The sequence below is a fragment of the Syngnathus leptorhynchus genome, chromosome 7 (genome assembly GCF_054491065.1).
Source record: "Syngnathus leptorhynchus isolate UIUO chromosome 7, UIUO_Slep, whole genome shotgun sequence".
Classification (NCBI taxonomy): domain Eukaryota; kingdom Metazoa; phylum Chordata; class Actinopteri; order Syngnathiformes; family Syngnathidae; genus Syngnathus; species Syngnathus leptorhynchus.
In genome coordinates, this window is record NC_141201.1 from 8876048 (window position 1) to 8890632 (window position 14585).

The 14585-nt window shown below is 38.8% G+C and overlaps 2 protein-coding genes across 7 annotated transcripts in view; one reads left to right on the forward strand and one right to left on the reverse strand.

Annotated features, from left to right (window-relative positions):
* Positions 1-4918: 4918 nt before the first annotated feature.
* On the forward strand, positions 4919-8620 carry LOC147054636 (ATP-sensitive inward rectifier potassium channel 1-like). Its single transcript, XM_085916290.1, has 2 exons — positions 4919-5030; positions 6822-8620. The coding sequence occupies exon 2, from the start codon at positions 6840-6842 to the stop codon at positions 7959-7961; it is 1122 nt and encodes a 373-aa protein (XP_085772416.1). The 5' UTR covers positions 4919-5030; positions 6822-6839; the 3' UTR covers positions 7962-8620.
* A 2607-nt stretch (positions 8621-11227) lies between these two features.
* The window catches only part of fli1 (Fli-1 proto-oncogene, ETS transcription factor), a 31213-nt gene continuing 27855 nt past the window's right edge, over positions 11228-14585 (reverse strand). For 3 of the 6 annotated variants that reach the window (XM_085916530.1, XM_085916527.1, XM_085916526.1), the window contains one exon: positions 11228-14526. In XM_085916530.1, coding sequence (XP_085772656.1) covers positions 13997-14526 — 530 coding nt within the window. In that variant the 3' untranslated portion in view covers positions 11228-13996. The remainder of the gene's footprint in view (positions 14527-14585) is intronic. The other 3 variants (XM_085916531.1, XM_085916529.1, XM_085916528.1) reach the window with 1 other exon arrangement.

A 14585-nucleotide genomic window follows, 5' to 3' on the forward strand; every position in this document is an offset into this window, starting at 1 on the left:
TGAGATATATGAACACTGATGGATTTTTTCTGCTTAATACATATTCCACAAAATCAATATCAAACAGAATGCTGTGTTGAGGCTAGTGGTGACCCATAGAAGATATTGTTAAGAAAATGTTTGACTTGTCTTCCCCTTTAATTGGTCCAAAACCATCATTTAAGATCTCAGTGTTAAATTCCTACAATACATTGCACACTTCCATGTTGAAATGTTTAATTGTGGGGGGAAAAAAAACCCCACCAAGATAAGGCATTTCAAAACTGTTGCCACCATTAATATGACCCAGAGTATAACCTGCAGAACTCAAATGAAAAATAGATTTTTTTCAGAAGGGTGAGTAAAAATAAATGAATGATGTCATTGCGCACGTATGCACCTTCTTCTTATATGTGGGGGCGTGGCTCTTCAGAATAAACAAATCATATTCAAACCCATGTTAAACAGGATTCGCCACTCACCTGCCACCATTTAAAGTGTGTCTGGTCAGGGTTCAAGGATGCTTTTCTAACATTTTTGTAGCCACAACACAGAGGTTGTCTCTGGTTCACATGGAGTTTCCACAGGATCAGGAGGGTTTCAGTGTTTAAGGTATCAGTCAGGAGAAGGGCTCACAAGATTTTCCAAAGCACTATGGAACACAGTGAAAACAGCCATCATCAAGTGCAGAAAAATAACTGGACATCTACAACAAAAAGGACATCTCTCTAAAATTGATCAAAAGATGAGCTAAAAACTGCAACCACATTTTTCACAAAAACCTGGAACTTCAACATGGACGTATAGACTAGCCACTGTGCATCAGCTTGGTGTTTAACTAACAGGCCTAGACTTCAGACTTCACAGTGTGAGTCAATTGAGATGAGAGGAAAATAATTTCAGTATATACTTTTTTTTATGACGCGTTTTAGTGGTGTGCAATATGTGCCACTGCGACACACTACACTAATCTAATCTTTGCTTAAAATAATTTTCTTTTATTTCATTATTTCCCATGATGCTTTTGCAGAGACACAAATCCCAAAGCTACCCACAGTATCCCTCTGGGCAGAAAGATTTTGGAGGTCTCTGCGAACCTTCCTTCAGTGAGTCAAGCATGATAGGAGGTAACCCCGCAGCAGCAGTTTGCTCTTCTCTCCAGAGCACTGTCATTTTAAACAGTGCAAAGCCGAGAAGCTGCTTCTGAACACGTCGTGCCATTTTTATGCCCTTTGAAGAAAATTACTTTGAAACAAAAAAAGATAGAAATGAAAATAATGACCTAGTCGTAAAAATGAAACTGAGAATGAGTGAACTATGAGATGATGGCTGTGTCATTGTCTTTCATGCGGGAAAATATTGCTGCATTGTCAATCGATGTCACTTAGATCTTTTCTCCTCAATCCGGTTACCATCTCACACATGCCACTGGCCAAGTAGGCAGTAAGATATGAATGTAAGAAATGATTTGAAGTGGCGCTTTATTTCCTTTCTCTTTCATTGACTTGCTTATTCCAGTGAGGGAGCTGCCTAATCAAGCTGAAGTCCTTTGAGTGGGGGATTTGTGACAGCAAATAGAATCACAACATGAGTCCAGAATATTGAGTGGCAACAAAATTACACATTTGATCATTTTGTGACGATGGGAGTTTAAAGATTGAAGGCTGAGGGAAATCCTTAGAAAACAAAAACAGAAACATGGCCACACATCATGGTGAGGTAACCACAAAGACTTCTGCCACGGCAATGGAAAAGTACTGGTAAGGCAACCTTAATTCATGTGAGAGGTTACCTAATTTATTTTCCAGCAGGTGCCCATATTTTGGTTATCCACATACAGTAAATACTTCAAATGGGCTAAGTAGTCAACGAATATGAGTGTGTGAACAATAGAATCTACGAATGGAGTAAAAAACAGTTCTAGTTTTACCCATTTTTTTGGTACGGGTGTCTTAATTTTTTTTCTTAAGTGGTTGTCAAAACTGTTGACTAACTGGGACCTGGTGCCGGAGGGAAGAAATACAGTCTATAGACAGCTCCTGTTGCATTACCCGCAAGCATTATTTCCCTTTGCACTAACCAAGACAGTTTGAATCAATAGAAATGTTCAGAAAATATCTGTTTTCCCCACAACAAAATATGCACAGTATATGTAAGCACAACAATTTAAAGCTGTGTTATTACTAATGTGTTCTTCCTGGGCCATTTCATTACCCTGCATCGTTTTCATTAAAAACCACATATTTCTACCAACAACAGTAAACACACTCATTTGGAGGGTAACTGAGGTTACATATTGCTATATTATCACCCGGGAGACTTCACTGAGTGGACCAGCAAGTGGAAAATTCCCACAAACCCTGCAGGCTTGTATTCTCGGCCGTATGCTCATACAGGCATGGCAGCCTTCAGGCTCCCATTGATATGCACATTGCAGCCAAAGGCGTCAATACTTGGTTCACAGATCCTACGATAATGTGACTTCAACAATTCCTCCCCTAAATATTGCAGACACAAGTCATCCTACCTAAAGTAACAAACAAGATAGAAAAGGGATGGAGATACAGTATGCATTAAAGAAATGATTCACTGCTTGCATCTACCACAAGTGGGGAAAATGCTGCATAAGCACATTTCCTCTACATTGCAAACGAGTGACATTTAGCACGATGCCACTTTTACACTGTGAATGATGGATATGGAATATAAATGCTCAGTGACATGATGACCCAGCAAAATGACTGCCCTCAGTGAACATCACCCCTATCTCTCAGCACGCGCACACGCACATGCACATGCACACGCATGTAGCCAGTCCAAAGACATTCAAGTCTGCCCAACTGATCACTGAATATGATTGTATTTAATTAAAACTCATAGACCTTCCTTTTATTTTTGATTGATTGATATGTCTTTATTTCAAACATATTTAAAACATGAAAATAGGGAAAAATGAATAGAATAAATAACACTTTAAAGTGCCATATTTAGGTTTCTTTAATTAATAGGTCACATATTAATTGAAATCCTTTGACCCAAGTGTATACAAATCAAATTATTTTGAGTGTACTTTACTAGAAAAGAAAGGTAGTATATTATGCATGGGAAAATACAGTAGCAGCCATCAAACGGACTGACAGAAACTGACGCAGAAACTGCTATTGTTCTAAATCCCCTTGCCAATTGGTGGTGGTGGGGGGGTTAGTCAGATGGGAGGGGGCATACTAGCGTTGTTACGTGTCTAATCAATGAGGACTTGGTTAATATGCAAAATATACCGTACAGTTGTACCCAGTTTTACTTTTGTGCAAGTTGTTTGCAAAGCCATTTTCATACTACCCTGATTGACGCAGTATTTTTGATTTGGCCGTTTATGATACTTCATTTGAAAGAATACTTTTTCCATTTTAAAGTTATTGGTTTCCTGACCTTTTTTAATTCAATAATATATAATACACATACCGTGCCATTTGTGACCCCTCCCCCTCTAAAAATTTAAATCGTTACTTACCTTAAACCATGTAGTGTAAATCGAGCCTTTGATTGCACATTATCCACATCATTTAAGACCAAGAAACATATTTTAAGTAATGAGGTTACTTATTAAAAAATATCTTTCATAACGAAAGCTACTATTAGACTTCTTTTCACACTTGCACAATATTCACAACTAATAAAAAGAGCATGATGACTGCTGCTTTTTGATCACTATTTCTTCTCAGTTTGATTGCAGTGTAGGTTGTAAATGTCCTTAACGTTATTATTTTTTTTATTTTCGGGGTGGCAGGGTGGTGCATTATTATTATTATTATTCATTGTAAGTCACTGAAGACCATTCTCCTGAACAACTAGCAGTCAAAAGTTAATTTCAATGTTGCCAAACCAGCCTGGCGATCAGTGCTATTTGCAGGCCCATTGGGCTCAATAAAAGGCATCACAAATGACAGAGTTGATCAAACAATAAAAGAATAAAAGTGCTTTGAATGGCTAATGCTTAGCATCCTTTTACAAGGGCATGGATTAACACAAAGCTTAATAGCAGTGTGTACAAACAATGCAGCCCTCTGGGTGCGGAACATGTATGTGTTTTACTCGTAAAGAAAACTGCTCGGAAAGAAAACTTGCAAAGTAAGACTGTGACACTTTTGGGGGAATATAACTAGCAACAACAGTGCAGTTAAATGACTGGTTATGATTGACAAATTTCCCGCGTTCAACATTTAGAATACCTCCAGGTAGGTATTAGGATGTGGAGCATCTTTCTTTCTTTTCCCATTTCCTCAGCTATTTTTGCTTGTTGCTTGTATTATCACAACGACACAGCTCTTTTGTTGCGGTTAATGGATTGTACTGATTTTTGTGTGACTCTATTTTGCTGTGAAAATAATGTCATTTTGCGATGTGATACACATACTGTAGTTCCAATCAGACATGCTCTGAAAATGCAAACATTTAAAAAATATTCTATTTGGCCTTGATCAGAATATGATATAGCTAGAGAAACACACTTTAGTATACATTCCACAAGAGGGGAAGATGAAAACAAGAGGTCGACTTAAGCCATGTTTGGGTTCATAGTAAGTAATAGTGAAAATTCTTTGTTACTCAGACACATTAATGTGTAACTTGATGCTTTTCCATTTATATTCAAAATATTGACTTGTCCCTTATCCAGAAATGAATCGTATCATAAACTAGAAAGGGAAAGCAACCAGCACGGGGAGTGGATTGAGGTCAGCTTGGCTCTTGGTGCCAGGCGTCTGTGGGGTAAACACAGCTTATTGAAGCCGGGGGAAGAGGATCCATGCAATGTGCGTCTGTTTGTAGGTGGGGTGGGGGCTTACTTGATTCTCTCTGTGGGCGTAAACACTACCTGGCCGCTACACTGGGAGAGGACAGTATAAATGTACGCAGGTGCAGTAGAGCAGGCATAAGAGGACACGCCTATAAAACTCTGCTATTCAACTGTGAAGAGAGGACCAAAAAGGTGGAGCTGGAGCTCAACACTTAGCTGGATGAGCTGCAAGCTGTTTTTTTTTACATCCCTACAGGTGAGCCTTATTCATTCATGGCAAGACATAGTATTTCATTTTGTTGTAGATGAACAAGTCAGCTACATTTTGATAACTTATTAGATCATCAGATATTGTGAGGCAATTTAGGTGTTCCTCTGAAACTGTTATGAATCATTTATTTAGAGCACACAACTTTGACAAAATTTTCTTTGAACGACAAAATATGAAATGACTACAAATGTGAATATTAGACCAACTTGAATCCTCACTGAATAGTTTCCTAGGATTTGTGTGACCTTATATTTAAAATTTTATATAATATTAATTTTAATGTTGTTCATCCCCAAATTGTACCAATTTATTCAGAGAAAGAAAGAAGGTCTCTGAAATAAATTGAAACTAATACAAGTCATTTATACATCATATTTTACTGAACGTTATCAAATGAAAGTCAGGCACTGTTTTATGGTCAGACATATTTTCATAAAACTGACCCATACAAACTATGCCCAAACCTTTGAGGCAATCACTGCAAACAAATGATTTCTGTAACTTTCAATGAGAATCTGTCGATGGATATTTTGTTCTCCTCAAGTTTGAAGGGTATCTTCTTCAGACTGCATGTTTCAGTTCTTCCACAGTTCCTTTATTTACGATTACCCCAAAGAGGCACTCTTATGTTCTAATGCTGTTTTGCTGCATCCAGCACAAGGAGTCTTGAATTTGTGAAGATTTCAATGAAATCTCAACATTCTCTGGGCATACTGTCCACTGCTCAAAATCCTATACTCTACAAGTAAGATTAATGTTATACTTATATTTATGAGATTAAAGCTTATATATATATATATATATATATATATATATATATATATATATATATATATATATATATATATTTTAGATACATACATATTTTAACTATATTCCACATTTGTTTTTGAGGAAATATGAGAAAGAAATCGACTGTAATCCACACCAACCATATAGCACATTAGTGAAATCTGAATATGTATTGCTAATAAATTATTGAGTATTTTGTTTTGTTTATTCACCCCTGCATTTAATTCAAAGTGGATGTGCAAAGACTGCAAACGATTATTTGTACTTTGCAAAATTAGACACCAAGGACACAATCATAAAATATTCTGGAATATTTGTTATTATTTAATAATCTTAATTGTTGTTCAGTTTGACTAAAACCAAAATAGCCTGTTAATATTCTGCAACATTAAATTGCAACTGAGCACAATACTGCAGGATACTAATAAGAAAAGCTATAATCTTTTTTTTTTTTTATCCTAATGTGAAACATGGATGATTATCAACCTCAGGTGACTGAGTTGTTTTCCCGTATAATTTCAAATGAAAAAAAAGGATGCAGAGGGCAAAAAAAAAAAGAAAATTGAGCTTTGAAGGTTGATAAACAGAAAAACTCAACTGACTGTACAGACTGTTTTGTACCAATTAAGGCTTACCGATAGGCGCATTTCTGTGGAGGCATGTCTCAGCAAAAATAAGCACGTAGTTTTTTGGAAGCTTTTGTCAGCTAATTGAGGCCGAAGTCATATCTTATCTGAACAGTTTGTTTTCTACCAAGGTTTACATATTAATTTGAATGTGGGTTTTTCTGCTTGAAGTTGAACTTTTCCAAAGTGTTCCTTCATTGGTTGATTTATCTGGCTCATTAGGCTGTGTAATGTTTTAAAGATACTATTAGATTTATGCCATGCAAAATTCCAACTAAGACTATCGGACCATGTTTGCAAACTGTTTTATGAATGAAATGACCCATGTGTTGATAATATATTATTTGCTGTTTTCAAGGTTGTGGACTCGTAGAAAATGTTTGGCCCTTTCAGCAAACGTCTTCAGGACTATCTGGCTGAGCGAAAGCGTCGCCGGACCAGGCTGGTGACCAAAGACGGGCACTGCAACATCGAATACGGAAACATCAAGTACAGCAAACATTTTGCTTTCCTGGCCGACTACTGGACCACATTCGTGGAGATCCGCTGGCGTTTTGTGCTTTTATTCTTCATTGCATCTTTCACCCTGAGCTGGTTCATTTTCGGCCTGCTCTGGTACTGGATTGCCCGTAGTAACGGAGACCTGACGTGGCAGGAGCCCCCCAAGGACCATGCGCCTTGTGTTGATAATGTTGTCGGACTCACCACAGCTTTCCTGTACTCCCTTGAAACCCAAACAACCATTGGGTACGGTGGCCGAGCCCTGACTCCCGTCTGCCCCGGTGCTGTGGCCCTTCTCATCATCCAGTCTCTCCTTGGCGCAGTCATCAACTGCTTCATGTGTGGAATCATCTTATCTAAAATCTCTTCACCTAAAAAGAGAGCTAAAACCATCTCATTCAGTGACATGGCTGTAATCAGCCCAAAGAACGGCGCGCTCTGCTTGTCAATACGAGTGGCCAATCTTCGAAAGACCCTCATGATAGGAAGCCAGATCTATGGCAAACTGCTGCGAACCACCAATACAGCAGATGGCGAGACAATAATCATGGACCAGGTGAACATTGACTTCATGGTAGACGCCGGAAAGGACAACCTGTTCTTCGTGTGTCCGCTCACACTTTGTCACGTCATCAACAAGGGAAGCCCTTTCTTTGAGATGGCAGTGGACACACTACACAAGCAAGAGTTTGAGCTGGTCGTCTTCTTGGACGGTACCGCAGAGTCTACCAGCTCCTCCTGTCAAGTCCGGACTTCCTTCATTCCCCAGGAGATCATGTGGGGCTACAATTTCCTGCCCATCATCTCCCGAAGCAAAGAAGGTAAATACCGGGTGGATTTCTCCAACTTTTCCAAGGTGGTACCTGTGGCCACTGCGCATTGCGCCTACTGTTTCCACAACATCAAAGGTCACCACCACCACTCCAAAGATGGACTTGACAACCAAGGTTTTGAGGTGATTGATATCCATGATCCTGCAAGTATCACCAAGATGTAAAAGCACAGAGGCAGTGAACAAGACACTCTGGTAGATGCCTCCTACCGCCCACTGTTGAACCCCTTAAGCATCCCAAAGTTTATTTGGGAAAACCGCGTGTACAGGAAATGTTAGGTGAAGGAAACCTCATTATCTTTTGGAAATGTATTGAACAATTGTAAATGCCACACCTCTCACTGTCTATCGACCAAAGAACATGTTTTCCAAAGAGTTTTGCCATGTCATGGAAATTACTTGGTTGAAAAAGATGATTATAGGTCCTCTCCCAAGGATGATCATTTTACCTCAGGTCCTGCACATCGGATTTACTGAGGATAGCGAATACTGTATTATTCTATGCATGAATCTTACTTGAAGAACTTGTTTTGGGTGCCTTGTGGATGACAAAACATTATTAGTGGTTGTTTAATAATTCATGTCTGCCATACACAATAAGACATTTGGGCTCTTTGTTAGAAACATTAACCTATTAACATTAACCTGGCACTCGCACAGGTTTAGTGTGGAAACTTCGAGTGATGGTGGAACCAAGTTCTCCTGAAACACTTAAAAATATGACTGCATGCAGCCTGACCTATTGAATGAAATCTAATTTGTTTATGTTTTTTTTGTATTTTATCTCAGGGGGGAAAGTGAAATAAAACTATTTTTACACTCAATTACATTTGCCTCGCATTGTTCTCCACCTGAAATTAACATAACCAAAAAACGTCAATGCTAGCTAACAACCCCTATTACGGATTTTCATCCAAACAAAATGAAGTTGTGAGAGCAAACAGATGAGCCAACGTGTCAACAGAGAGAGCGCCACACTTACTGTCCCCTTCACTTCTCTTCATGTAATTGGAGGAGGCCGATGAAATATTGCGAGCAGTGAGTGCACACTTTGTGACTTAGGGTATCAGCAAAAGTGACAATAATTGAATAACAAAAGTAGCAACAATTTAATACGCAATGAGAAACAACACCCTTGTGACTAGTATATTAAACGCTGCTTGCACAAAAGGCAGACTGTATGAATAAACTCAGTCACAAGAGCTAATTAGAAATAAAGCAAAACAAGATGGTAATGTCGCTTCTCCAGTGGCTCATTGTGAAGCCTCAATGACACAAAAAGTACTTTTTCTGTGGAATTGGCCAAAACTGATTTTTTCAGAAACGGATATTGTACTTATTTTGCCATTCTGGGCAGTAAAATTAATGAATTTGAATAAAATAATTAATTTGTTAATAAAATAAAATGAATTTGTTAATTTCTCATATGCATTTAAATACAATTAAAAAGGCATTTTGTCACCAACTGAAATAAAGTAACATCACTGATGCTAAGGGCTCAGGTAATAACGGCTGACCCGTTGTGGTCATGTGACGTCCTTTCGTCTTATATCAAGAGAGATATAAAGGTATCTACCGGTGGGTTAAAAACATAAGAATAGAATGCATAAATAAATGCATGCATTTGTAATTAAAAAATATTTTTAAAAATATCAAACTGTGACACTATAGTATCATTCCACTCCAAGCACTCATGCTTATCATAGTGATTGTAAGGTTAGAGTACTTTGAGTGCTCTATGAGTTTATACACATGTGGTCATAATAGTAGTGTCATATTGTCATGTTGTATAAGCTCACCATTCAAAACACACACACACATTCGCACAACATTCGTTTGGCGTATCTTCTCACCACAGAACTGGATAACATGCGCTGATGGCGGCGTTTATTTGCTATTCTACATTTGTTTTAGTAGAGTGCCACAAAATGACTTTCACCAATATGGTTCAAAATACAAAATACAAAAAATGAGTATCATATTAAAAAAACTGCCAATAGGTGACAGGTGATGAGATAAATTTACCATTTTCGACATTGAGCTCTGTAATCTTGAATCATTTAGTTTTCAAAGTTACAATAATCTGGTTTTTGATTTCATTTGGAGAATGCTCATACAATCATGCTCTTATTCTTCAACCACTGTGAGCTCAACCACATGATAAAAACTGAATAGTATTTTTTTTTTAAATAAAAGGAATAATATCTGACTTCTGTAGTTAAACTGATGAGAATTGAAACATGTAGCATATACTGCATACACATCTTACAACAGAATAAAATAATTTGATGCATTTATATAATTTGAGTTTAAGACTTTCTTGAACGCTTGTTCTCATTCGGGTCGATGAGCAGAAACTGACTGTCATTTGCAAGGCACACACAGACAATCAACCATTCACAACCATTCAGCTAATATTTGCAATAGCAATAATGTTTAGATGTTTGAGCATATCTTGTCTTTATATTTGCAATCATAGCATTATGTTTATATTCATCAAGAAAAGCATGGGAACTTTCTTATGTACATATGGATACATATCTAGAGCATAATGGGCCCAATACAGTCCGCTTGATCTCAGTATTAAAACTATTGTTGTGAAGTTTGATTGCAAGAACATTGCCTAAGAATGCATTAGACATACCCACTGATATAAGAGTTACTAAATGTGTATATATTATGTAGAATTTCACTCGTGTCTTTCCATAAACTGTTCGTGCATGTACTATTAAAATCAGTGATGTGCGGCGATGTTCATGACTGGGGAGGCACTTACAAATTATGCATCAAATTTGTGTGTCATTACTAGAATTGCAAATTGTCTTCACTTTTAATAATATCTTTTTTGTCAAAATATTTGACCAGTTTTTATTCGTCTGATTTGAAACCGAGTTATTTGTCAGTTTGTTTTGTAGCTTTTACTGTATATAATATGAGGTTGTCATACATTTATTTGGGTTGACAGTCATGATGGCCCTCCGAAAGAAGCTATGACTACAATGCGGCCCGCGAAAAAAATGAGTTTGACACCCCTGATCTAAAGAAACACGACGTTACAGACAGTTGACAAAAAACACTAGATATTATATACATCAGCTTAACTACGGAAATTAGTTAATATTGGCTATATTAACACTAGCAGTGTTCTAGTGTTTGAACACTTAAACAGCGACATAGAGTTCAGTCTAACTACATAGCCTGTCAGCATAGGCAGCCGTGTGATTACGCAATCCTCAGAGGAGGCAAGGCAGGAAGTTGCCTCCTCCGAGCGACTCGTCTTCGGTTTTAACATAACTATACAAATTCAGCGATTTTGGTTCAAAATGATACAAAACTACTGAAATTAAAAGGAAAATGACTAATAAATAAAAACAATTGAATTTGTTTTTCCCCCTTTTCATGATGGCAGGGGAGGCACGGCCACCCTTGCCTCCTCTGACCACACGTCCCTGCCTGATTAAACTGCCTTGTTGTCAGATAAGACTTGATCATCATTGATCAAGACGAAGGCTACAAAGCCTAATGGCTGTTTTATGTTTTCGAAAAACGTGCCTCACAATAAACATGTATTCATAAATTAGTCACCTTGGTCCATGTGGAAAAAAAGTTTCACAAACTTGAGGCCAATAGTTCTCAAATTAAAAGTGGCTGTGTTGCCATAGAAACAAGCTAAATGCACTTATTGGTATCACGAGAGGTAAAAACATTTATTTCTCACATTTTCCTATACAAAACCCCTTTTTCCTATACATTTTTGAAAAGGTATGACTTCATACATGCTGGAATGACAATAATAACAATAATATAATAATAACAATAACAATAATTATAATTGATTAATTGTATAATTATGCACACACGCACACACCTACACACACGCACGCACACACACACACGCACGCGCACGCACACACCCACATATAGTAGTACATGAAGTAGTATAGAGGCATGTTCAGGGTGCATTAGAAATTTCCCTTTTTATTTCAGGTGGAAGCTGGTGGATGTTAATGCCATTTTCATTCATTTACATACAATATCTTAATATCCACCAATTTTTTCAGACTATTCAACTTCAACGGTGATTAAAGAACTGTCCTAATCACATGTTGCAGACAGCGTTAAATGGTCCCTGTTATTGGATTCAAGCAGTCACTTGTGTTTGGGAGAAGGCTTAGCTTGTGTACACAAAGGCACTTGGGATGTTACACAATCTCATACAAAATAATTACAATAAGGAATAATAATAAAAAAGCTAAAAATGTATTGCCCAAATGTACAAATATAAAAACGCTTAAAATGCTGAAAAAACTACTGAGCAGAAATGGACTTCAAAGATTTGTATTTTTTTTTTTTGACCGAGGTCAACTCGTATTAATTCTCTTGTCTCTTTTTAATACTGTGTCACATATGAAAATAACTCTGCATAATTTATACAGTAAGTTGCTTTAATGCCTAGTTGAGTGATGCATATAAAATAATAAAAAATAGGTCTGACAAACGCACAGCGTTTGCGAATCTGAGGAATTCCTTGTTTCAACTCGTCATATTTTAAATTGGTTTTGTTCTCCAATAACCTTAGTCCAACGTCATTTACTTTCAAGTGTCTGCTTCACTTACTGGTCATGGAGTGCATTTGCTCTTTAGCGCCTATGCACCTGAAGATGAACATGTGATGATATGATGCAATTACATGAGGAGGAAGTCCATGTGCATGTTTATCTGGCCTTTAGATCAGTGAGAAACTAACATTCAAGCATACATGCTGCTCTCAAACTAGGATCCAGCCCTGGTAATATGCAACTTGACACTGTTGACTAACACCAAAAAATTGAGAAAGCCATTTCGCAGTGTGACCTACAGGATCCTGACTTGCCCAAAAAAGAGAAGAGACACAAGTGGCAGTCATTAAACAAATCAAATATTGTCAGATTTTTCATCAGGGAATGTTTTGAGTCGAATGAAAACTGGGCAGGACAGCAGTTAAAGAATGATGCAAACACTTTTGGAGTTCAAGGCTCATGTCATCACATAGTAAACTGGATGCGCTCATTCTACTGGAATGCATTATTCTAGATTTACTGTCTTGTTGGACTTTATCACCACGATGAAACCAAGACAAGGACTTTACATATTTTAGAATGACAAAAACAATTCAAATTAATGGCCTTGGTCATTACTTGTTTGTTTCCTTGTTTACAAAATGAAACCTCCTGACAATCTTTGATTTGAAATCCTCTTTTAGGACACAAACTGAACAACATTCACATTAATACTGACACGGTGGAGAGACAAAACATGGCTTCGAGGCGACAACGCAGTAAACTTTTAATAGCCAAGCGTGTCGGCCTGGGTTGACTTGTGGCAAAATTGTTTCAATTACGCGTTGACTCGGCTTCCTCAGCACAAGAGAGCTGTACACATGGCCTGTCATCAACTCCGCACGCAATGCAGAAAGCATTTAAACTATAACTGACAGTTCAGCAGACATACAGCGCTTGCTTCCTCACTATTGGACTCCTCTCTTGCCTTCCAGTTTGGAGGATAAATTAAATCGTGAATGGCATATTCCAGTTGCCAACTTTCATTCATAGGCGAGAAAGGTCCATATCGTGTGTGTGTGTTAAGTTTGGTGGTGGTGGTGTGTGTGTGTGTGTGGGGGGGGGGGGGGCTCCATCTTTTCCAGCAAATTCCAGTAGACTCTCTACACACACATAAAATGATACAGGTGAACGAGCAGAGGCGCTGGGAAAAAAGATGAAGGCTCCGATGTGGTGGGAATAACAAACCCCGACAAGGTTGTAGATGGTGGAAAGAGCAGATGCTTTCAAGCGTAATGGCGGTAATGTACTCGGGAGGATGGAGATTGAGACCCGTAAATAAAGGGCCATGTCTGGGCTGAGGAGGCAGACATGATTGCTCTTCTGTTCTCAGGCTTTGGCTTGGCAAACGTTTTGGAGAAGAACTCGGTGCAGCTTTTAGGAGGATGTGGAAGATAAAGGCACATGTCCAAAAGATCAAGTCTTCTTAAGATAAGTAGTATTCCATTTTGGACCATAGCATCCAGTTGTTTCAAAAAATCTTAACAAATATAAAATCATCTCTTTCGATTTCCTCTTCATTGCCTTCTTTGGGGTATAGCGTCATTGGGAGTACAGGTCAGCAATGGCGGGCGTGGCTAGTGGGTGGTTAGATAGAGGTGTTTAATAGTAACTGCCCAGATGGGAAGGCACGTGCGTATTCGGGTGACGGGGGACGTTGGGGTTGGGGTAGATGCCGGCGGTGGGCGAGCTCCAGTATGGAGCAGTTGGTCCGAAGAAGTTGGAGGAGGTAACCGGCATGGACGGAGGGTGAGGGGATACGAAGTTGACCTTCTGCTGGTGGCTGTGGTAAGAAGGGACATAGGCTAGGTCCGAGGGGTACTTGTACATGGACGACTCGGTGGGATGCGGCTGCAGCGCCTGGGCGATGCCGTGGAAGTCAAACTTATAAGCGTAGCGCTTGCCGTGCACTTTGGTCATGATGTTTTTATCGTAGTAGTAGCGTAGCGCCCGGCTCAGTTTGTCGTAGTTCATATTGGGTTTGCTCTTGCGCTCGCCCCAGCGTCGCGCCACCTCGTCCGGGTCCGTCATCTTGAACTCACCGTTGGTGCCCTCCCAGGTGATGCAGCCGGCGTTGGCACTGTCCGACAAGAGCTCCAAAAGGAATTGCCAAAGTTGGATCTGACCTGAACCTGACAAGCAGAAGAAGAGGAGGCATTGTCGAATGAGAGCGGCACTAAAAATGTTTGAA